Source organism: Choloepus didactylus, chromosome 1 (genome assembly GCF_015220235.1).
Source record: "Choloepus didactylus isolate mChoDid1 chromosome 1, mChoDid1.pri, whole genome shotgun sequence".
Lineage (NCBI taxonomy): Eukaryota > Metazoa > Chordata > Mammalia > Pilosa > Megalonychidae > Choloepus > Choloepus didactylus.
Genome location: NC_051307.1, coordinates 54,075,209 through 54,099,316, shown reverse-complemented (window position 1 = coordinate 54,099,316; position 24,108 = coordinate 54,075,209). Strand labels below are relative to the sequence as shown.

General features: G+C 37.0%; 1 protein-coding gene across 1 annotated transcript in view; it reads right to left on the bottom strand.

The window, feature by feature from the left end:
- The window catches only part of NSUN3 (NOP2/Sun RNA methyltransferase 3), a 113,102-nt gene extending 93,249 nt beyond the window's left edge, over positions 1 to 19,853 (bottom strand). Inside the window, exons 1-2 of the mRNA XM_037834006.1 lie at positions 19,715 to 19,853; positions 18,825 to 18,934 (exon numbers count right to left, since the gene is read on the bottom strand). Of these exons, the coding sequence (XP_037689934.1) occupies positions 18,825 to 18,934; positions 19,715 to 19,726 (122 nt within the window). The 5' untranslated portion in view covers positions 19,727 to 19,853. The remainder of the gene's footprint in view (positions 1 to 18,824; positions 18,935 to 19,714) is intronic.
- Between the last annotated feature and the right edge of the window lie 4,255 nt (positions 19,854 to 24,108).

The following is a 24,108-nucleotide window of genomic DNA, read 5'->3' as shown; positions in this document are numbered from 1 at the left end:
AAACGAGCCGAGAGATCACTCTGGTGGGCACTCTTACGCACAGTTTAGACAACCCTTTTTAGGTTCTAAAGAATTGGGGTAGCTGGTCGTGGATACCTGAAACTATCAAACTACAACCCAGAACCCATGAATCTTGAAGACAGTTGTATAAAAATGTAGCTTATGAGGGGTGACAGTGGGATTGGGAATGCCATAAGGACCAAACTCCACTTTGTCTAGTTTATGGATGGATGTGTAGAAAAATAGGGGAAGCAAACAAACAGACAAAGGTACCTAGTGTTCTTTTTTACTTCAATTGCTCTTTTTCACTCTAATTATTATTCTTGTTATTTTTGTGTGTGTGCTAATGAAGGTGTCAGGGATTGATTTAGGTGATGAATGTACAACTATGTAATGGTACTGTAAACAATCGAAAGTACAATTTGTTTTGTATGACTGCGTGGTATGTGAATATATCTCAATAAAATGATGATAAAAAAAAAAAAAAAAAAAAAAAGGACTGCTGGGCCCCACTCCCAGAACTTCTGATTCAGGAGGTCTGAGGTGGGGCCTGAGAATCTGCATTTCTAACAAGTTCCCAGGTGATGCTGATCCTTTTGATCCCCAGGACCACACTTGGGGAAGCACTGCTTTAAAATGGACCCTGAAGGGACATCTGTGAATGCCATTATTGCAAATCTTTTATAAGTGCATCCTAAGATTGTCCCCCAAACTAGATGAAAATCTATCCAGTATTTTGCATCCTGTAATAATAGAGAAATGGTCAGAAACATAATTTATATAGACAGGAATGGCAGGGTTTAGATCATGAGCCTACCCCTTAGTGAACAAAGGGTAGGATACTTCTAATTGGTTAATGTCTGACAAAGGAAATCACTATTCATCATTATTTTTCAGAATAATCAAAACTATTTTTGCATGTTTATTCTTTCAGATGAACTTTAGAATCAACTTGTCAGTTAAAAATAATTTATAAAATATATCTGTAGATAGGTAGATAGGTATTGTGAAAGGAACTCTAAACTGACTTTCAGGACCTGGGTTACAAAATGAATCTGGGCAAACAAGGTGCATAAGATGAACACTCTGTGCTGATACAGGAAGACTTCAGGCACACACAGTCTGGAGAAGGAAATTTAAACTTACAAGAAATGGGAAGAGAAGAAGAAACCGAAGCTCTGACCAATCAGCTTTGAAAAAGTTTTCTGCTGCCTCCACGTTCCAATAAGCTGCTAAAACTGAAGTCATCTGACAACTGCAATTTTCCTTTTTTTCTCCCTATAAATTCCCAATGCCCCCTGAATGTTTTGAACACCTGCTTTTACTTGATGTTGTCCAATTCATGAATTGTTTATACTGTTAATAAAGCTCTCTTATATTTGCAGTAGCATTTCTTTTGACGGTATAGATAGAGTAATCTTGACCAGGATTATATTAAATGTATGGAACTTTGGGACATTTTACATCTTTATTGTATTGTTTTTCCAAACCTAACCAAAATATGTTTCTCTATTTATTCATATTTTCTTTCTGAGACCTCAGTAAAGGTTATTAATTTTGCATAGTTCCATTTCACTTATTGTTTAAAAGGATTATTGTTAGTTTAATAGCATCACTGATTTCTGTATATTATCCAATATGTTAAATCTTGAAGGAATTAACAAATGAATGATGTCCGTGGGCAAAGGCACATGTACAAGCACATAGGTATGAGGAATGACAGTACATCTGGGGAATTAAAAGTAGTCTGATATGGCTGGTGGCAGATCATAATAGGCCAAGGAGAAATTGTTGGATTGTTTCTTTTTCTTTTTTTTAAATTTTATTTTAAAATAAATTCAAACTTACAGGAACATTTGCAAAAACAATATGAACCCCATACAGAGAACACCAGCATACCCTGATCCCCCTCCCCCAATACCCTGATCCACCAACTTTAACATCCTGTCACACACCATTTCTTTCCCTCCCTCTTTCCTTCCCTCTCTCCCTCCCTATCATCCATCATCTATTGCTCTGTCCTCTGAACATGAGAGCAAGCTGCACACATCTTTGAACAATATAATTCACATATACATTTCCCATGAATAAGAACATTCTTTTATGCAATCCCATTAAGCACAGCTAAGAAGTTCAAGAAATTCAACATTGATACAAAGCTTACATTCTATATTTCCTTTTTTTTTTCCTTATGTCCCATCTGTGTCCCTTTGAGCCTCTTCTCCTTGATCCTCAGATCCCATCCAGGATCATCCCTGGCATTTAATTGGCCTTATCTAGTCAGACTGTCTTTTTTTTTTTTCAATTGCGGAAACATATATACAGCCTAAATCTTCCCATTCCACCCCCTCCCTAGCATTCCATTAGTGGGATTAATCAAATTTAGAATGTTGCAGTGCTATCACCTTCCCATCATCCATTACTAGAAATTTCCGTTCACCCCAAACAGAAACCCTACACTCATTTCTTAACTCCCCATTGCCCCTTCCCCCACTTCTCGTAACCCATACTCTACTATTCATCTCTATGGTCATATTCTCTGATACTTTCTTTGTGTTTAACCGTGGGGCTTAAATTTAACCTCTTAAATCTATAACAATCTTGTTTTTCTTTGATACCAACTTAACTTCAATAGGACACATAAACTATGTGCCTATACTCCATCATTCCCCCACCTTTATGTAGTTCTTGTCAAAAATTACATATTTTACATTGAGTCCAAAACCACTGATTTGTCATTACAGTTCATGTATTTTAGATCCTGTAGGAAGCAAATAGTGGAGTTACAAATCAAAAATACAATAGTATTGGTATTTATATTTACCATGTGATCTTTACTGGAAATCTTTATTTCTTCATGTAGTTTCAATCAATTGTCTGGTGTCCCTTCCTTTCAGCCTGCTCAACTCCCTTTATGATTTCTTATAGGACTGATCTACCGGTGATGAAGTCCCTCAGCTTTTGATTAACCGGGAATGTTTTCATCTCCCCCTCATTTTTACCCTCCCAGTGTTTGTGAATTCTCCAAGTCTCTGATGTTTATTGACTTCTATTTGTATTCCATTGTGGTCAGAGAACGTGCTTTGAACAAATTCAATTTTCTTTTTTTTTTTTTTTTTAATTTATTGAAGCTTGTTTTATGTCCCAGCATACAGTCCATTCTGGAGAAAGATCCGTGATCGCTAGAGAAAAATGTGTGTCCCGGTGACCTGGGATGTAATGTTCTATATATGTCTGTTAAAATTCTCTGTATCTCTCTCTCCTTTCTTTGTTTCTCTGTTGGTAGGGCTCCCTTTAGTATATGAAGTAGAGCAGGTCTTTCATTAGCAAAATGTCTCAGCATTTGTATGTCTGTGAAAAATTTAAACTCTCTCTCAAATCTGAAGGAGCGTTTAGCTGGATAAAGCATTCTTGGTTGGAAATTTTTCTCTCTCAGAATTTTAAATATGTCATGCCACTGAATTCTTGCCTCCATGGTGGCCGCTGAGTAGTCACTAGTTAGTCTTATGTTGTTTCCTTTGTATGTGGTGAATTGCTTTTCTCTTGCTGCTATCAGAACTTGCTCCTTCTCTTCAGTATTTGAGAGTCTGATCAGAATATGTATGTCTTGGAATGGGTTTATTTGGGTTTATTCTATTAGGAGTTTGCTGGGCATTTATACTTTGTGTATTTATATTGTGTAGAAATTTTGGGAAGTTTTCCCCAGCAATTTCTTTGAATACTCTTTCTAGACCTTTACCTTTCTCTTCCCCTTCTGGGACACCAACGAGTCTTAAATTTGGATGTTTTATTTTATCTATCATATCCCTAAGATCCATTTTGATTTTTTCAATTTTTTTCCCCATTCTTTCTTTTGTTCTTTCATTTCCCATTGTGTGGTCCTCGAGGAGGCTGTCATTGTTCAACTTCCTCTAATCTTGTATTATGAGTATCCAGAGTCTTTTTAATTTGGCCAACAGTTTCTTTTATGTCCATAAAAGATCTTCTATTTTTTTATTTACTCTTACAATTTCTTCTTTAGGCTCTTCTAGGGTCTTCTATTTTTTTATTTACTCTTGCAATTTCTTCTTTAGGCTCTTCTAGGGTCTTCTTCACATCCTTTATATCTTGTGCCATGCTCTTCTTCATGTCCTTTATATCCTGTGCCATGCTCTCACTGTCTGTCTTTAGATCCTTGATTAATTGCGCCAAGTACTGTGTCTCTTCTGATCTTTTGATTTGGGTGTTTGGGTTTGGGTTCTCCATATCATCTGGTTTTATCATATGCTTTAAGATTTTCTGTTGTTTTTGGCCTCTTGGCATTTGCTTTACTTGATTTGTCAGAAAGCTTGGTGGCATACACTTTCTCTAACTAACCAGCAGATGGTGTCTGTGAGTCACCTATTCCTCTCAAGTCAGTTCTCCCCAACTTTGTATTTGTGGTGTGCGGGGATCTGATTCTTGTGGGGTTCAATTAGTGCACTAAATTTGGGTGTGTTGTTGGTACTGTTCGCCCTGAATGTGGGGCATGTTTCTGGGTGGTTAGGGAGGCAGGGCACTTTAATAATCAAACCTCCCAGGTGTTTCTGGAGATTTAAGGCTGTTGCAAGAGCCTAAGCCTTCATTTCAGTCTTGCCACAGATTGTCTCTGCCGCTGACCCACAAATCCTTAGTTTTGGCATAGGGTCCCTGGGATTTCCAAGCGGGTCCCCCTTCTCAGATGTGCTCTTCCAGGACCTCTGCTGAGGGAAGGTTGTGCCACGTCACAAGTGTGCGCTGGCCAGCCAGGGAAGTTCTGGGCCACCAGGCCACGCAGGGGCGTTCCCAGCCTGCTGTAAAGATGGCTGAGTAGGACGTGTTAATTTCCCCCTTTTCGCACAGCTCCGCCTTCCCAGCTCCAGGACAATTAGCTGTGGGTGCACTAAAGGCCACTGTCCATGGCCAATATCATGGTATGCGTGTGGTGCTGCAGGAAACACTCCCCATCACACTGGGTTTCTTGGCGCGGCTCTGGGCTGTGGGTCCAGCACTGGGCAGGAGTGTCCCCAGCCCGCTGGGGAGATGGCTGAAAAGGGCGCAGTTTCTTTCTCCTTTTGGCTCCCCTCTGCTCCCCTGGCCCTGAGACAATCAGCAGCAGGTGTGAGAAGGGCTATCCTCCATGCCAGACACCAAGGCGTTGGCCCAGTCTGCTCCTACCATGCTTCACCGCACGGCTCTCCCCATCATATCTGCAGCTGCTCCCAGGTTTTTTTTGTTTTAAAGGACTAGTCCATCTCCAAACGCCAACCCAGAGTTTCCCCACAATGCAGTGCGGCCACTGGACTTTCAGCCAGCTCACTCACTCATTTCAGAATGCAGATTCCCAGTTTCACCAAATGCACAGTCCCTGTGGATTCAACAGTCCTTGTCTGGCTGGTGTATCGCTGGAACTGGTGTTCTGGGTCACTTTCTGGTTTTTATCTAGTATTTTTCATGGAGGTGTTTTTTTGCCCTGTCTCACCTAGCCGCCATCTTAGCTTTTCCCCTTGGATTGTTTCTTATAAGTGGCGAAGGGCCATTGAAAGACTTTAGGTATGAGAGACCCCTCAGATTCAGAAGCATACAGTTAGCAACAAAGTGGAGGCGGGAATGTTCAGAAATTATTCTATCTCACTCTTTACAACCAAAATAAGGACTTGCCAGGAAGAAATAAAATTCCTGTTCTGTCATAACCTATATCCAGCCCCACTGAACTATCTGAATTTTGTAGAACAAGTTTTCTTTAGCCTTTACCAATCTTGGCATAATCTGCTGCTGTTTGCCTAAACTGAACTCTCTTCTGCCCACTGGTAGCCTGGCTGACCTTCCTACTCTCCCTTTCAGGGGAGCAGTTTAGGCTTTCTCTCCCCAGAGAAGTTTTTCCACCTACCATACAATATACCCCCTCCACCTCACTCTAATATTAATAAGAAGTTATTGATCATATGTCCACAATGTGCATTTTGCATGCCTACTTCACTTATCCAAAAACAAACTTGAGAGGCAGATATTTGTGAAGGTTAGGTAACTGAAGCTTTCAGTACTAGTAAGTGTTAAGTACTTCAATTGAAACTCAGGTTCGCTTTAAAGCCTATGTGCTATAGGAACAATACCCAAAGTGTAGACCTCTGATACCAAAGCACTAGTGGTATACAGAGGGAGGTGCAGAGAATCTCCATCCCCACTCCCACACGGCACTAGTGGCCCTGGCCTCCCAGAAGCAGACCTATCACCTTAACACTGGGAATAGCTTCACACACCCTGCTCACAAGACCACCTGCAACAGTTTGCAGTGAAGGAACTGCTAACATGGTTCAGGCTGGTACTTCCTAGCCCTGAAAAAGTTAAGCTATGAATTACAAGTGGCTCTCACTGCTCCACCTGATGCTCTCCCTCCTTCCCCACCCCACCATCCCAACTCCCTGCCAACCCTTTCAGTGGCTGCACTACAAGGGCTGCTGCCCTGGAGGTGGAAGCATTACTCAAGCCCAGAGCTTTGATGGAAGGGCAAGCAGCCCAGCAAGGGACAGAGGGGGATATACACTGAACACCTCAGAAGACAGTGGCCAGGCACCAGACTCCAGGCCTCTACCCAAGATTTCACCACGAAGAGACTGAAGCTGCACTACTTAACAGTTTCCAATGCCAGAGGAAGTGCAAGTACTCCACCAGTAGGCAGAACAGGGACAAACAATGTCAGTGACTCATATATTTTTTTTTTTTTTTTTTTTTAATTAGAGAAGTTGTGGGTTTACAGAGCAATCATGCATAAAATACAGAATTTCCATATACCACCCTATTATTAACACTTGCATTGGTGTGGTACATTTGTTACAACTGATGAAAGCATAATTTTATAACTATACTATTAACTATAGTCCATGGTTTGTTTACCTTAGGGTTCACTGTGTGTTGTGCAGTTCCATGGATTTTTTAAAAAACTTATTCTAATAAGATATATACAACCTAAAATATTACCTTTAACCACATTCAAATATATAATTCAATCCTGTTAATTACATTCACAATGATGTGCTGCCATTAGCACCATCCATTACCAAAATTTTTCCATCCTCTCAAGTAGAAACTCTGTACCTTTTAAGCCCTGACTCCCTATTCCCTACCCTCACCCTTTCCCTTGTAAATTATAGTCTAGTTCCTGACTCTGAGTTTGTTTATTCTAATCATTTTTCAATGGTATCATACAGTATTCATCCTTTTGAATACGGCTTATTTCACTCAACATGGTATCTTCAAGGTTCACCCACGAGATTACAGGAATCAAAACTACATTCCTTTCTACAGTTGAGTAATATTCCATTATACGTATGTTTTGTTTATCCATTCATCGGTCGATGGACACTTGGGTTACTTCCATCTTTTGGCAATTGTCAATAATGCTGCTATGAACACTGGTGTCAAATATCTGTTCAAGTCCCCACTTTCAATTCTTTTAGATATATACCTAGTAGAGGGATTGCCAAGTCATATGGTAATTCTATATTTAGCTTTCTGAGGAAGTGCCAAACTGTCTTCCACAGTGGCCGCACCATTTTACATAACCACCAGCAATGAATGAGTCTATTTCTCCACATCCTCTCCAACATTTGTAGTTTTTCATTTTTTTAATAGCAGTCATTCCACTAGGTGTGAAATGTTATCTTGTGGTTTTGATTTCCAATTCTTTAATGGCTAATGATGTTGAACAATTTTTCATGCGCTTTTTGGCATTTGTATATTTTTTTGGAGAAATGTCTATTCAACTCTTTTTCCCATTTTTAAATAGGGTTGTTTGTTTTTTTGTTGTTGAATTGAAGGATTTCTTTATATATTCTGGATATTAGACCCTTTTCAGATATGTGGTTTATAATATTTTTTCCCAGTGTGTAGGCTGTGATTTTACTTTCATGATAAAGTCCTTTGAGGCATAAAAGTTTTAATTTTAATGAGGGCCCATTTACTATTTTTTGCTTTGGGTATAAAATCTGAGACACTATTGCCTAATACAAGGTCCTGAAGACACTTCACAACACTGTCTTTTAGGACTTTCATAGTTCTAGCTGTTACATTTAGGTGTTTGAGCCATTTTGAGTTGATTTTTGTATATGATTTGAGATAGTGTTGCCCCCCTCATTCTTTTGCAAATGGACATCCAGTTTTCCAGCACCATTTGTTAAAAAGACTGTTTTTCCCCAACTGAGTGGTCTTTGCTCCCTTACTACAAATAAGTTGGTCATATATGTGAGGATTGATTTCTGAGCTCTCAATTCAATTCCATTGGTCTACATGCCTATCCTTGCATCAGTACCATGCTGTTTTGATTACAGTGACATTATAATAAGTCTTAAAATTGGGAACTGTGAGTCCTTCAACTTTGTTCTTTTTCAAGATGGCTTTGTCTATTTGAAGCACTTTACCCCATCCGTATAAATTTAATGATTGGTTTTTTCATTTCTGCAAAGAAGGTTGCTCAAATTTTGGTTGGAATTCCATTGAATCTATAAATTGCTTTGGATAGAATTGACATCTAAATATTCAGTTTTCCAATCCATAAACGTGAAATATCCTTCCACTTATTTAGGGCTTCTTTGATTTCTTTTAGCAATGTTTTGTAGTTTTCTGTGTACAAGCCCTTTATGTTCTTAGATCTATTCCTAGATACAAGATTCTTATAATTGCTATTGTAATCGGATTTTTTTTTTCTTCCAATTGTTCATTACTACTATATACAGACACTAATGTTTATCTGGTACCATAACACTTTGCTGAACTGATTTATTAGTTATAGTAGCTTTGTGGTGGATTTTTTGGGATTCTATGACTATAGGATCATGCTATCTGCAAACAGGAAAGTTTGACCTCTCCATTTCCAATTTGGATACCTTTTGTTTTGGTTTGCTAAAGCTGCCAAAACATAATATACCAGAAATGGGTTGGCTTTTAACAATGGGGGGTGTATTAAGTTACAATATACAATTCTAAGGCCATGAACATGTCCAAATTAAGGCATCAACAAAAGTATACCTTCTCTGAAGAAAGGCTGCTGGCATCTGGGGTTCTTCTGTCAGAAAGCAAGGCACATGGCTGGCATCTGCTGGTCCTTCACTCCTAGGTTCTGTTGCTTCAGCTTCTGATACCAGTGGCTTTTCTGAGCATCTGTGGGTTCTCTCTTACCATCTCTGGGGTGTTTCTCTCTCTAAACTCTCTCCAAATGTCTCTGCCTTTTATCCTCTCTAAAGGACTCAAGTAAAGGATTAAGACCTGCCTTGAATGGGCTGGGTCACATCTCAATTGAAACAACCTAATTAAAAGGTCCCACCCACAATAGGTGTACACTCACAATAACGGATTAAAAGAACATGACCTTTTCTGGGGTACATAACAGCTCCAAATTACCACATCTTTTATTATTTTTTTTGCCTAACTGCCCTGGCAAGAACTTCCCCTACAATATTGAACAACAATGGAGACACTGGACATCCTTCTTTTCCCTGATCTTCGAGGGAAATCTTGCAGTCTTCCACCATTAAGTATGATGTTAGCTGTGGGTTACTCATAGATGTCATTTATCATGTTGAGGAAGTTTCCTTCTATACCAAATTTTCTAAGTGTTTTTATGAAGAAAGGGTGCTAGAATTTCTCAAATGTCTTTTATGCATCAATTGAGATGATCACATCTCAAATTTTATCCTTAATTCTGTTAATGTGGTGTATTATATCAGTGTGCAATTATCTTCCCAAGTCCCTGCTTCCATACTGAGTCCCTTCTCATTTCCATCTGTATATATTTTTCATGTTTTCCTTGTTTTTAACAAGGATTAAATTTTAACTTCCTAAGTATATAACGATCATAACTGATTTGATACCAACTTGACTTCAATGCACACACATGCACTGTTCCTATATCCTTCCATTCCCTCCCTTTTCTGTACTTGTTCCAAGTTTTATTTGAACATTGTATTCCAAAACCATAGATTTATTATTATCTTTTATGAATTTGCATTTTAGCACCTGTAGGAAGAAGTAGAGTTACATACCAAAAAATAAAATACATTAGTACTGGCATTTACACTTACATAAATCGTACTTTACTAGAGGTCTTTATTTCTTTATGATGCTTTGAAACACTTTAGCATCCTTTCCTTTTAGTCTGAAATACTCCCTTTATAACTGCTTGTGGGGCAGGTCTATGGTGATGAACTCCTCAGCTTTTATTTACCTGGGAATGTCTTCATCTCTACCTCATTTTTGAAACAAAGTCTCAATGGACATAAAATTCTTGGTTGGCAATTGTTTTCTTTTAGCACTTTAACTATGTCAACCACTGCCTTCTTCCCTCCATGGTTTCTGTTGAGAAATCAGCACTTAACCTATTTGAGATTCCCTTGTACATAACATTGCATTCCTCTTGCTTGCAGAACCCTCTCCTTGTGCTTTTCATTCAACAGTTTGATCAGTATGTAATGACACATATTTCTCTTCAAGTTTATCCTGTTTGGTGTTCTCTGGGCTTCTTGGATGTGTATATTCATGTCTTTTGTTACATTTGGGAAGTTTTCTGCTATTATTTCTTTGAATATTCCTTCTACCCCTTTCTTCTTCTTCTTCTGGGGTACCCATAATACATTTATTGGTACTCTTGGTGTTTTCCCAGAAGTCTCTTAGGTTAATTTTATTTATTTTTTTTTTTCTTTCGTCAGCCAGACTCATTTCTATTGTCTTGTCTTTGAGTTTCCTTATCCTTTATTCTGCCAGCTCGAATCTGCTGTCGAAACCCTCCTGGGAATTTTTCACTTCAGTTACTGTGGTCAACTCCAGTAATTGTCTGGCTCATTTTTAACATGCCTATCTCTTTACTGAGATTCTCATATTGTTCATTCATTGTTTTCCTAAAATTCTTTAATTCTTTCTCTATAATTTCCTTCATCTCCTTGGGCATATTGAAGATCACTTTTTTAAAAGTCTTTTTCTGGTATGTCCATAGTCTGATATTCTTTGTTGATGTTTTCTGGATTGATTTGTCCTCTTCCTTTGGATAGACCATCATTTCCCATTTGTTTATCTTGTAAATTTTTGTTGCACACTATACATTTTAATATTTTAAATTGTTAACTCTGGGATTTATTCCCTGAAATGTCTATCTTGAGTTTTTAACTAACTTTATCTTGAGTTCATATGACTAAGATTTTCTTGAGTGTCAGTCCTCCTATTAGGAAGGTCAGCCCAATGTAAATGCAAAATGCAGGGTCCTCCCTGTCTTTTCTGGGCCTGTGTGTTGTTTTGGGCTTGTGCTTGCTAGCGGCCTTAGGAGTTCCCATTTATAGCAGTTTGAATGTCCTCTCTACTTCCCTGGAGACAGACATTCTCCCTCTCCAGGGTGTTCCACTGTGGGACTTAAAGCAGTTAAGTCCTTGCCCAAGGCCGTCTGCATCAATAGTTTATTACACTGCTTTCATTGTCTCAAGCTGCTTTTGCCTGGAGGGCAAATTCTGGGATGATGTACACTGTGAAGAGGAGTTTCCCACATCAGTCTTTCCCGGTAGGAACAAGTCCAGGGGCCCACAAAGGGAGTGCCAACCAGCTCTGAACTGCACTGGAGAGGGGATGAGGGAGGAGCCAGGAAGGGCATCAGGAGTTTCTTCCGTGGCTCCCCAAAGCTACACTTTGTTGGCTTGTCCACCAAATGCAGTCCAGCTGTCCTCCACAGCTCTGAGAAGGTGTACTGTCTTTAAGACTTCTCTGCCACCTTTGTCCAGGGAGGGTTGGAACTATAACCGCCCTCAAAGCTGGGCCCCCAGTGATGTGAAATAGCCAATTAAATCCATGATCAGCAACTGGCCTGTACCCACCCTGGATCTTGGGTAAGTGGATTTTTAAATCTCTTTCTGGCACTAGCAAGCTACACCATGGCAATACACAGCAGACTGCAGTTGTGAGTAGGGGATGGGCACCAGTAACCACCAAGTAGAGAGAGCAATTTACTGGTATTTACTGTAATTTACCAGCCTCTTCCTCCTGCTCTACCCTGGATGCTGTTTAGTGTTCTTCTGGATTCTGGTGTTTCAAAACAGTTGAAACATATAGTCCCTACCTGTTTAATAGTTATTCTGATAGAGGGAGTGATTATTGGAGCTTCCTACTCCACAATTTTCCCACAATACTTCTTAACCCACAAATATTTTGCAACTACGTCCACTGATACCATTTTGAAAAAACTATGTTTCCTCTTACATGTTTTATGTTGACATCAAAATTTCCACCATATGTCTAAAGATGCAATTTCCAGCATTTTGCCAAATTTGATACTTTAAAATATGTTATACCACATTTAAAAATTTACCCGGGGGAATCTAAATATCACAGTGATTTTGATACTCATATCTTACATTTAAAATTAATGGACTGGCTCCTCTTTAACAGGTGGAAGTTTTACACTGTCCCTTTTTCTCTCTTTTATTTACATTCCACTTCTCCATATGTATAATTTTACTTAATGTAGTTTTACACTTGAAATCTTTTTTGGGGGTTCACCCTGCCATACTTCTCTGCCACACACATACACACACAAATTTGTTTTCCCTGTGACCTTAAATGTCTAAGAGTTAAACTGGTAAATTCTGGATTGAGTTATCAATACGATTATTATTAGCACAAAACTGATCAAAAAAAGTAAAAATTTGACATGATTATTAAACATAAAAAGTAAACACTGATAAGAAATGCATCTCTTAATGCAATGACTTTTTGATTCCATATATTCATGGATAAATATTACTTATTGATAGAATGAGTCAAGGTTAATATCTATTTTCTTCTTACTTTGAGTTTTTATAAATATAAGGGCTGAGAAGAACATTCACTTAACTAAGTGGATCAGAATTAAATACACTTTGTTATAGCAAAGTCTCCCAGTTCTTTGAATTCTTTGAGCTATATCTCCCAACCATTTAGTGACCTATACACAAAAAATATTTAATATTTTAAGTGTTCTAATTGGGTTTACTCTACTTTTGTTGAAAGCAAATATTGCAAACCACCTGATTTGTCAAAGGATTTGTTAGTCATAAGTCATTCACTTTCTAAACTCTTACAATAACATTCCCATTGTCCCTGTTTAGCATGGGGAGGTTATTATAGTCTGGAAGAATACAGTATAGAGGAGTCAGAATGGTGGCAGCAGGCCATTCTTTGTAAAGTGGGGAAAAGACAATTGTAGAAAGGTAGGTTAGGAAAGGAGAATAAGTACCATCTTAGGCACATAAGGGAGCAGAGCAATTTTCTGAAATAGTGGGGAGTTGAGGATCTGAACTTTGACTTCTGTAAAACTGTCTGTGCCTGAATATCTCTTGGAAAGTTTCCATGCATTGTGTTGTAATATTGTTGTTTCTTACTCCCAACTCCCAATATGCTAAACCAGTAATCTCCTTTGCAGTATTATTCACTCTCTCTGTATATATACTGTGCATCAAACATATGCTAGGCACACTTATTTACTGATGACAATACCAAACTAGCTTATAATAAGTTTTTAAGAAACAGAAGTTGACTAAAATACAAATATTAAGTAAAACTGACCAGGTAGCACACAGGATTACGGAACTCTAAGAAACACTCAATGAACCTACATTAAGGCACGGCAGTGCATGTCTTACTACCTATTTACTCAACTATGTCCCCACCTGGTCTATCTGGAGATCATTACTTAATTTTCTGTTTCTCCAGCTCAGTGCCGAGGGCATAAGCACTCAGTTTTTCCTGAATAAATTAAAAGAATGAGTCTTTGATGCATCTGGGCTAATTACAATTTTAATAAAATGCCAGCATACCAAAAAAAACACCCAATAAGTTAAAAACTTTAGGAGAATGCATTGTTGTATGCTACTTGATACTATGATATTTATTCAACTTCTCTGTGATTTTATTATTTTTTCCTACTATTCTTCATTCTTACCATGTAATGATGAGGCTAGAATATAATTTTATTTGAAAATTACTAGGTACAATTGGTGTAACTGCGTAAATTACAGAACCAATTTTCATTTTTATTTTTGGAAAATTGAAAATCCCCTTTTGTTTTAGTGCTCATTATTGTCCACTAGAGGGTGCTCATTCAACTATTAAAAAAATCTGGTTTAGAAATGAAGACTAAACCAATTCATGAAAAGTGCTCCAAAGTATTTTATAAGCCACTTATTTTTATTATTCAGAGAGTCCAATGATGAGCTACGGCCTCAAATTCTTTTTTGGCCTTGTTTCTTCCATGTCTCTCACAGAAGTAATCTATATAGTGCTGGTCATCCATTGTATGGATGTCCTGAACAAACATCTGTTTCTGGTGGAAGCACAAAAGGCTGAAAATACTGAACATAAGAAACCCTTTATGAGAGCTGTGCACACATGTCCAATGATGAGACTCCAGACCCTTCAGAGCAACACAAATAGTAGAGGAAAAGGCATGGACTTTTAAGTCATAGGCCTGGCTTTGTCATTAACTATGTGACACCTGGCAATCCTCCTAACCTCTGAATTCAAAGGGGCCAACAGTTACTACTGCACAGGAGTTTGCTGTAGATTAAAGTTGAAAATGTGTGTAAAGCCAACATATGGCACAAAATAGAAATCTGGATACTGGTTATTTTCTCTTTTCACCAACCACCCCACTCCATCCCCTTCACAGATTCTGATGATACTATCTGGCTATAAAATTTTTTACCCTATATGTGAATTCTGTTCCAAGTTTTTAAAAAAAAATGTTTACAGACAGGTCAGACATAAAAGTGGACTTTTGCTTTCCACGAAGTGCACATAAATTTCCAAAGTTCATAAAGACTCCCCTCTTACATATACTAGAGAGCAGGGTGAATACCACCCATGTTTGTATCCCCAGTGCTTGGCGCACTGCCTAGTACACAACAGGGACTCCACTAGCACTGAATGAATTGTAAATAAGTGGATGACTAGACCAAGTCTTCAGGTCTTGGTTCTTCAAGACCCTCCCTTGTCAGGGAAGAGAGATAAGGAAGGTAGTAAATTATGACAATATAATCTTGAAAAATTACAACAGCTGCATCAACAAAATGCAGTAGAAATACACCGGACAGAGGAACTAATTTTTCTAGGAGGCATTATGTGAAGGTTAGAAGGAGAACTGTTAATAATAGTAATAGTAATAATGCCAATATTATAAAGATCTGGTAGGATTTGAACCTACACTCCAAACATACGCAGGGAGAAAGAAACTGGGTGAAACTGGCAGAGGGAACAGCATATCCAGTCTCATAGGCATGAAGGAACCTGGCTAGTCAAGATATGTAGTCCAGTCAGTGGGAGAACAAAGGAGGCCTGTAGGCCAGTAGTGACCCAGTTATATGAAGTGTGGTAGACTGATTTATGAACCACACTTTTGACATGTTCTTAAACTTAATCTGCATTCTTGTAGGTGTGAACTCTTTGTAAAGAGGACCTCTTGAAGATGCAATTTTTAGTTAAGGAATGATAACTGAAACAGAACGGGCTTCAATTTGATTTTTGGAGACCTTATAAAAAGAAGAAACCAAAATCCAGGATCAGAGAGGGCCACAGGGAAGCAGAAAGTCAGGGAGGACCCAGAAAAGAAAGGAAAGGACATAGCCATGTGACAGGAAAGACAAGAAACTCCAACAATTGCCTGCAGCCAGCATCAAAATGCTACAATCTTCGGAGAGAAGGCAAGCTTTGCCATTATATGGATTTTGGACTTCTCCTAGCCCCCAAATCATAAGCCAATAAATTCTCCGTTTAAGCCAACCCATTGTGTGGTATGGTATTTGTGATAGCAACTCTGGCAAACTAAGACATGGAAGCACTGGAAGGATCTACTACTGAGAAGCAGCATGACAGAGTGTCTAAGCTAAACTTCTAAGATTCTTCCAAACGTAAGCTGTATATCCTTGGGCAGGTTACTTAATCTCATCTTTCTCATCCATAAAAGAAATAATAATAAATAATAGTAATTACCTCTGAGGGTTGTAGAATGTTATTTGTAAAGTGCTTAGAACAGTGCCTGGCACTTAGTACCACAAATAAGGTTGCTAAAATGAAGAAATAAATAAATACTAAACGTTGGAGACTATGGAAGGGGTTGTTGCAATATGCAAGGTCCAACTAAATAGTAGCAGCAGATAAAGAAAAGAGAAATCCAATTTAAGAGATTTCGCATGTAGAAGCAACAGTATTTTGTAACCATTTGGATTTTAATGGGGATAGTTAAGGTGAGGAAGAGAGATGAGAAAGCCAGATTGATGGTGACGTCTTCAACTGAGAAGAAGTATCCAAACAACAAGTGGCAACAAAGGTTTGGAAGGGAAAACTTCCCTTTTGAGATATTTTGACTTTGTTGAGCACAACTAGGTGAAGCTGTCCAGAAAACACTTAGAGGTCTGGGACTACAGTTTGGGAGGGACCAGGAGATCATACCATATTGATGGTAGCTTAAAGTCATGCCATGAAAGGCCTCTAAGGAAGAAGAATGTACAAGCAAGAAGTAGAGCAAAAATTAAAACAGGATAAACTCCAATTTTAAAAGGATGTTCAGAGGATGACTCAGCAAGAAAAGTTATTACAAAACAGTAAAATTAAAATAAACATTTAATCTTCCCCATCACTAGAGGAAACTGAAAATACTGAGTAAATTACTTTCTTGATTAAAAAAAAAAAGACTCGTCCTCCCCTAAAAGTAAATAGTCTCTCTAAACACAGTATTATGTTTTGGAAATAAACAGTTAAAAAAACAAACAAAAAAAGAACTGTAAAATTTCTCCTTACGAAAATACTTAATTCTGTTTTTATTTCCTCAGGCCATCTCCCATGCTCAGACTACTTTCTAGGCTGGAAAAGAAAGCTTTTATTTTGCCTGTGGCAAATTTAGCACGTTTATGCAAAAATTAAATTACCATGAAAACCCAACAAAAAGGTAAATGAAGCAGAAGGCACAGCTAATTAGATGGATTTGAGGTTCACTGCCCAATTTGTTTAGGGTCAAAGAATAATTTATAAGTTGTTTGAGCACACTAAATAGAAAAATAACCCTAATTGAAGTGTATGAGTATCCAGATTACTACAAAATCTGCAGACAAACTATCTCTCAAAATCTTTTTTTTTTCCTTTTTCAATCATCTAAGTATGCCTAATTACATTCCAGGTATGAGAGGCAGAACAGAATAGGGGTTAGCAGTGGAAGCTCTTGAGCCAGTGAGATTGGGCACAAATCTCAGCTCTGCCACTTACTGAGTGAACCTGGTCGAGTTACAGTGCAGTTTGCTCAAGTGAAAAAATGGTAAACAAACCTCACAGGTTTGTTCTGAGCATCACATAAGTTAATATTGCCTGCATGCAATAGGTGTTTGGTTATTTACATATTATAGCTCTTATTTGAGTACTTCTGAACACTGAGACCCTAATGAATTCATTACATACTTCACTATTCATTATCTCTTCTCTGGGACGAAAGACACCCATTTTGAAATCTAAATAAAATACACAACTATATTTTGAAATAAATTTTTTGAAGTTTTGAAATAAATTAAAAAAATACAATTATAAATTATACTTTCACCTTGAACTACATACAAATTCTGGAGACAGCTTAATATGTCCCAAAGTCATCTCAGAACAACCTTAAACTTTATTATCTTTATTAGCCAAGACTTAATGTCTCTGGCAAAAAAAAAAAAAAAAAAAAAAAAAAAATTCAAAAAAAAATGCTTAGAACAGTCCTTTGTAAAAGAGAAATGCTAACTGACTTGATACAAGGGGGGATAGAATGACAGACAACCTTCTAAGAAATTAAGGCCCCCATTCCAGATAATGTCCATGGCTACATAACTTTTATTTTCTTGTGCAAGGCATATTGAGCTTTTGCCCGTAACTTTACCAGCAGTACACCCTCTCCTCTCAGCCTAGAATGCTTGGTTCCTTATGCCAAAGCAAGTTCTATTAGTAACCAAGACCTGGCATCTTTTCAGACCTTCTCTGGCACCCTCAGGCTTTGGTAAATAAGACAAGGCACTCCTCATTATAGCATCCAATGCCTACTTCTATCATATTTACTAGATTAGCAGTTTACTTAGTTGTAATCCACTACTCACAACCACCCACCCAATACACACAGGAATACCAAACCATAGACAAAGTGACATGCGGACTGTCTTCCTTTTTGTATATTCCACAAGCCATGGTAGAATATCAGACACTCAATGCAATGAACCCATTCCATAACGAATGTTCTCACCAACTGCAAAACTCATCAAATATACAAATAAAATTTCTCTCACTTATCCTAAGTATTAAACAATTCTTCCTATTTCTCTTTTCCATAATACCTTTAAAGAATTAGTGGGAGTGTATGTGTTAAAAATACAGCCAGCCAAAGACAAAGAGGGAAGAAATGAGGTACTGAATAAAGCATGACTTTTTAGCTTTAGAGATATATTACATTATCTTCTTCATTTCAGAAACTAGTCAAATATCCCCCAAAGTTTTCTTTAAGGTTTTTCTATTACAGTATAATTACTTTTGCCAAACTGGTGAACACTATTGTTTCAAAGACCAATGCAATTGTTCAAGGTAATTTTTGCTTGCTATCACTACCAAAATTTTCCTTCTTCCCTTTCCATTCTATGATTCAATTTCCTCTTACTCTCTTTCTGTAATTCCAGTAGGAAGGGACAGTCAGATTTAGATTTCATTACCTTTTATCCTCACAGTACCCCCTTTCCTCCCAAAAAAGGTTTATCCCACTCTTTACTTCCTCTATCCTATCACAAAGCAACGAGATGAATTTTACTAACCTTATTGTATTCCAGGCATCTCCAAGTTCTTTGGAATACTGTTTTTCAAAATGATCCAACACAACTTTGCAAATCTGTTTCGCAAGCTTCCCCTCTGATTTTGCTTTCAGCTATGATGATAAGAAAAATTTGCTGACACACACTCATTACAAATTTATTGAAATCCAACACGAAGCATTGTCTTTTTTCTTTTTTAGACAAGATCACTCCTTTAGACACAGACTAGTTCTTAAGTATTACCACACTTGATCTGTTAAGGGAAAATGAGTCTCTCTCTCTAAATGATTTCGACCCAAATGAGAAACCAAGGTTAGAGCAGAAACTAGTGGTGTTAAGGAAGCTGTGTCAAAACAAAATTAATTTCAAAAAGCAACTCAAGACGGTAAGCTTAAGGAAAACTGGGTGAACTATGGGAGCTCTCTCTCTCTGCAACTTTTCTGTAAATCTAAAAAATTAAGAGTCACTCTTAACTTCTCTTGGAAACTTTGGCAATTTAGTCTCATCTATTCATTCAACAAATGTTTATTGAGGGCCAACTACGTTAACAGACACTGTTCTAAGTTCCAGAGATACAACAGCGACGGAGAAGAGCCCTCGTGGAATTTACGTTCTGCTTGAGGCTGAAGAGAAGTCTGAGGGCTGGACTGCGTAGAGACTATCAGGGGAACAAAGAAGAATTCTAGGGAGAAAACCACAGAGATCGCTTCTGAACAAGCGTCAGCGTTGTAAGCATTTTAGGGCTGTGGGTTGTGACACCAAAGAAACCCGGAGACCGCGAAGTTTCGCCGAAGGTGAATTCTCCCCCATCCCGAACCCCTCCCTCGCCAGTTCGGTCGCAGCGAGAAGTGTGTGGTTCGGTCAGACGCATCTGGTCGGGCCCCAACCCTCACCCGGCTTAGCATTGTGCTGCCAAGAGTTGTCAAACAAGGGGTCTGCACCGCTTGGCATCAGAATCTCCAAGGAGAAACCATTAAACTCTAATTTCCGGAATCTGCCGAATTTGTTCTCAAACCCGCTCTCTTCCGACTTAACTTCTCGCGAGATCTTGCCTGAGTTATGGAAGTCTCGGCAAAGTGGTTTGGATCCCGCGAGAGGCACACACGAAGTTATTTCCGAGGGTGACTGGTGGAGGTGGGTGTCTTCCTGTGCCCGGGAGGTCGGCGGCAGCTACTCGAATTGTAGTCACTCATTGCTTGTTCTGTATGTCAGGCAGCTATGTGGATGAGGCTCAATAAAAATGAAATCTTTGTCGCTATTAGATTTGGTTGTACATTGTTTTAAAATGTTTTAGAGGCGAAGCTAGTTACTACATTAATCTGCCTAATACGATGACCCCATTAGACAGATATTCCGAGCTCAGAGAATAAAAGGGATAGATATGAAGAAATAGAAATTAAGGCACGTGTTTTCCTGGAATCGGTCCATGGGGATTTTTTTTTTCTAGTAGAAAGGGTGAACTGATTAATTTGATTGAAATATACGTATAAAATACTTAGTACTGGCAAACAGTTAACGCCCAAATGTTAGCTACTGCTGTGTATTATTTTCACTGTTATTATCAGGATCATGTTCTGATACCAAATGCCTGAAGACTAAAATAACTCCACAATAGTCTCTCCATTTACCTTTAAAAGGATTACTGCTAGTTCTCAGGAAGGTGTGTATTTCAGTCATTCCGACTAGAAGGTCCGTTTATTGGCTTTTACTGACACTAGTGGCTCCCCTGTATTAGGAATCATATCAGAGAAAATCGGTGCTTAATATGGTTTCTGTTATTTAATGAGTCATTTTTCAATTGGCCTTTGATGCTTTTCAAGTCAGTATACATGTGTACAATAACGTAAGTTTTCTATCATGGGAAAACATAAATCTCATTGCCACTAATGTAATTTGGAGCGCACTGTATCTATTTATAGATATTTAATATAATTTATTTCGGGGACTCTTCACAGAAGGTTGCATTTAAAGAAATAGTATGGTTGTATTACATTTGCAATGTAAAAATATAAAACACCTTTAACAAAGTAGTAAGAATCATATACACTTTCTATTACGAAAAGGCAACACATTATGCTTAGTAAAAAGTCTTATTAGTTCTATTGTTTTTATTTCTTTTAGTGTATTCCTATTTTCTGACTTTAACTGTTTTAGAGAACCTAGAAAATAATAAAGGATGAAAACTAGGCATAATGCTGCTAAATAGATAACCATACTAATATTTTGATGTATTTCTCCAATTTTATACATTTTCCTAATGTATCATTAAAATTTCTTCATACATATTTTTAGCAGTTGCATAGTATTTGATGGTAGGAAGGCATATTACTTAGCTATTTCCTTATTGATAAACATCTTGGCTCATAAATCTTTGTACTTCCAATTATCTCCTTATAATTTCTAATTATGTCTTTTGTTTGAATAGGTTTTCAAATTTTATTACTATTATATTTATTTTGTAAATTACTTGCTCAGTCCATTTATATATGTTGGTGCTATGTTTATTTATATTTGTATATTAGAGATGTTAACCATGACATATTTTTTCTTTTTTAAAAGCAGTTTTATTGATACATATTCACATATCATACAAACCATCCAAAGTGTACAATCAATTGCTTTTAATATATTCAGAGTTGTGCATTCATCACAATTTTAAAGCATTTTCATTACTCCAAAAAGAAAAACCCATACCCCTTAGCAGTCACCCCTCAATCCCTCTATCCTTCCCCAGACCTATATAACCACTAATCTAATCTGTCTCTATAGATTTATTTATATTTTATATAAATGGAATTATACAATATGTAGTATGTGTCTATTTTTTCACTTAGCATAATTTTTAAAGTTATTAGAGAAGTTATAGGTTTATAGAAAAGTCATGTAAAAAATACAACTTTCTTACCTACTCCCCTATTGATATTTTGCATTAGTGTGGTACTTCTGTTACAATTGATGAAAGAATATTAAAATAGTGCTATTAACTATAGTCCATAGTTTACATTAGGTGTAGTTTTTCCCCATATACCACTGTCATTAACACTTTGTATTAATGCTGTACATTTGTTATAATTCATGAAAGAACATTCTTACACTTGTACTATTAACCAAAGTCCATCCTCCACAACAGGGTTCATTGTGTTATTGTCCCATGTTTTATCTTCTTTCATTCTAGTAACACAGGATTTTAAGAAAAATTGTAGAAGTCTTTAAAATATGTCATGATTTGGGTGGTGTATGTAACCATGACATATTTTAAGGACTTCTCCAATTTTTCTTATAATCCTTTGTCTTTTAATGTGATTATATATTTAAAATTTTTATGCAACCAATTGTTTGGGTTTATAGTTGATTCCATTGCTTTCAGGTTTATAAATTTCTTGCCACACAAGAAAGCCACTTCTGTTTCCTGCCCCCCCCTACTTTCTTATAGTTTGATCTTTTTTATACTTACTCTATCTAGAATCAATATTTGTGCATCATGAGAATGTTAATGGATTCCGCCCGTCCCACCCCAAATAGATACTAAAGAATAAACAAAGCTCCACATTGAGTTTAGCATTAGCAACTGTTAGAAGCAACTTATATTAATAACTACTGTAAGTCACAAACCAGAAATGACCTTAGGTTTTTTTATTATAGTGTTATAGAATGAAGAAAGGATTTAGCAAAAGGCAGGAAAATCATTTTTACATACTTAAGCAATTATACTATGAAGTCATTTAATCTGAGTGGTGTTTCAAAATATACTTTATAGATTAAGACTATGTCCTATACTAGCTATGTCTTACGAATTTTCATATCAAACATGTCTCACAACCTTTCATTTTCATAAATACATAGAAGTTTATGTTTCAGAAGGGTAAAAGATTTTGTAGTAAAACAATCTTCTATCAAGGGACCCCTTAGATCCTTACAATAGATGGCAGAAAAATCCAACAGAGAAACCTGTCATCAATTCTAGAACAGAGCACAGGTATAGCAATTTTGGACTTTTACCTCAGTTGAGTAGTTAGCTAATAAATGAGGCTCTCATTTTATGATTTTAGGGTTCCAAAGTGGTGTGTACAAACTCCAGAAAATCCATTGGGATTGGGAAATAAATATAATAACTATTATTTCTATTTGTTTTTATATAATCTTTTTAAATTTCTTTTCTATGTATTTAAAGTGTACATCAGTACAGTAGGACATTTATATAACAAATATAAATGTATATTAAGAGTGCATGCTTAAAAATGTTTACTGATAAAGATGCTATAAAAGTTTGGAGATCACTGACTCACTTACTTAGGCCTGATCAGGGCACTGAAGGAATTTACAACCCTAAACAAGCAAATGATTTTCTATTTTCTCTTTAATTATAATCTGATCTCTTTCATCAGAGGAAATTCATGTCTGATTTCCTCTTTTTGCCTCAAAAGTCAGGCTATTATTCTGCTTCCACAAAGCTACACAATCATTGCTGTGTTGATAACCTATGATAATCTAAACATGTTCTTTGGATCAGATAGATTATGTTTCTTGGTAAGTAGTAGTAATGGAGTCTCAGTTGCAAAGTATACTCCATTATGAGAGAAACTTAGGTATTAAAGCCAAGGATAATCAAGTTTAGGAGAGAAAGTTTAATTTGTATAAGTAGTTTCACATTTGAAAAACTTTTGCACTTGCCTGGAAGCATCAGATTTTTTTAGTAAGGAATGGGAGAAACTGAATAACTTAATTTTAAGCTTGTAGAAAACATGACACAATTTATACAAAATTACAAATTTGCTTCTCCCCACTTAAAGGTAAAATCAAATTAAGGAAGAAGTTTGAAAAATTGAAGGAAAAACACAACCAATAACCAAAAAATCACTATTAGCATTTCAGAACATTTCTTTCCAGGGTTGTTTCTATGTTTTAGTTTTATACTTGAAAAAAATTATATATAATCCTGTATGTATATATTTGCATGCATGCATGCATGCATGCATGCATTTTACAGGTACAATCGTATAGAATTATCTTTTTAAATAATCAAAAATATATCAGTTGACTTAAAAGAATCATCTGGAATCATAAAGTGACAGGATGCTATTTTTAGCTTACTTTAAAATGACATCTTTTTCCATATATTAACTTGCCTGAGAAAAAAATAACAGAAAATGTACCATTTTAGTCTACTGAATTAAAATGTCTTTCAACAATATTCCAAAATCCTTAACTATTGTAGCATCCAAAGAAAACATTTAAATCTATGAAATGAAAAGAGAAACACATACAGATACAAAGTATTTTTATTGCA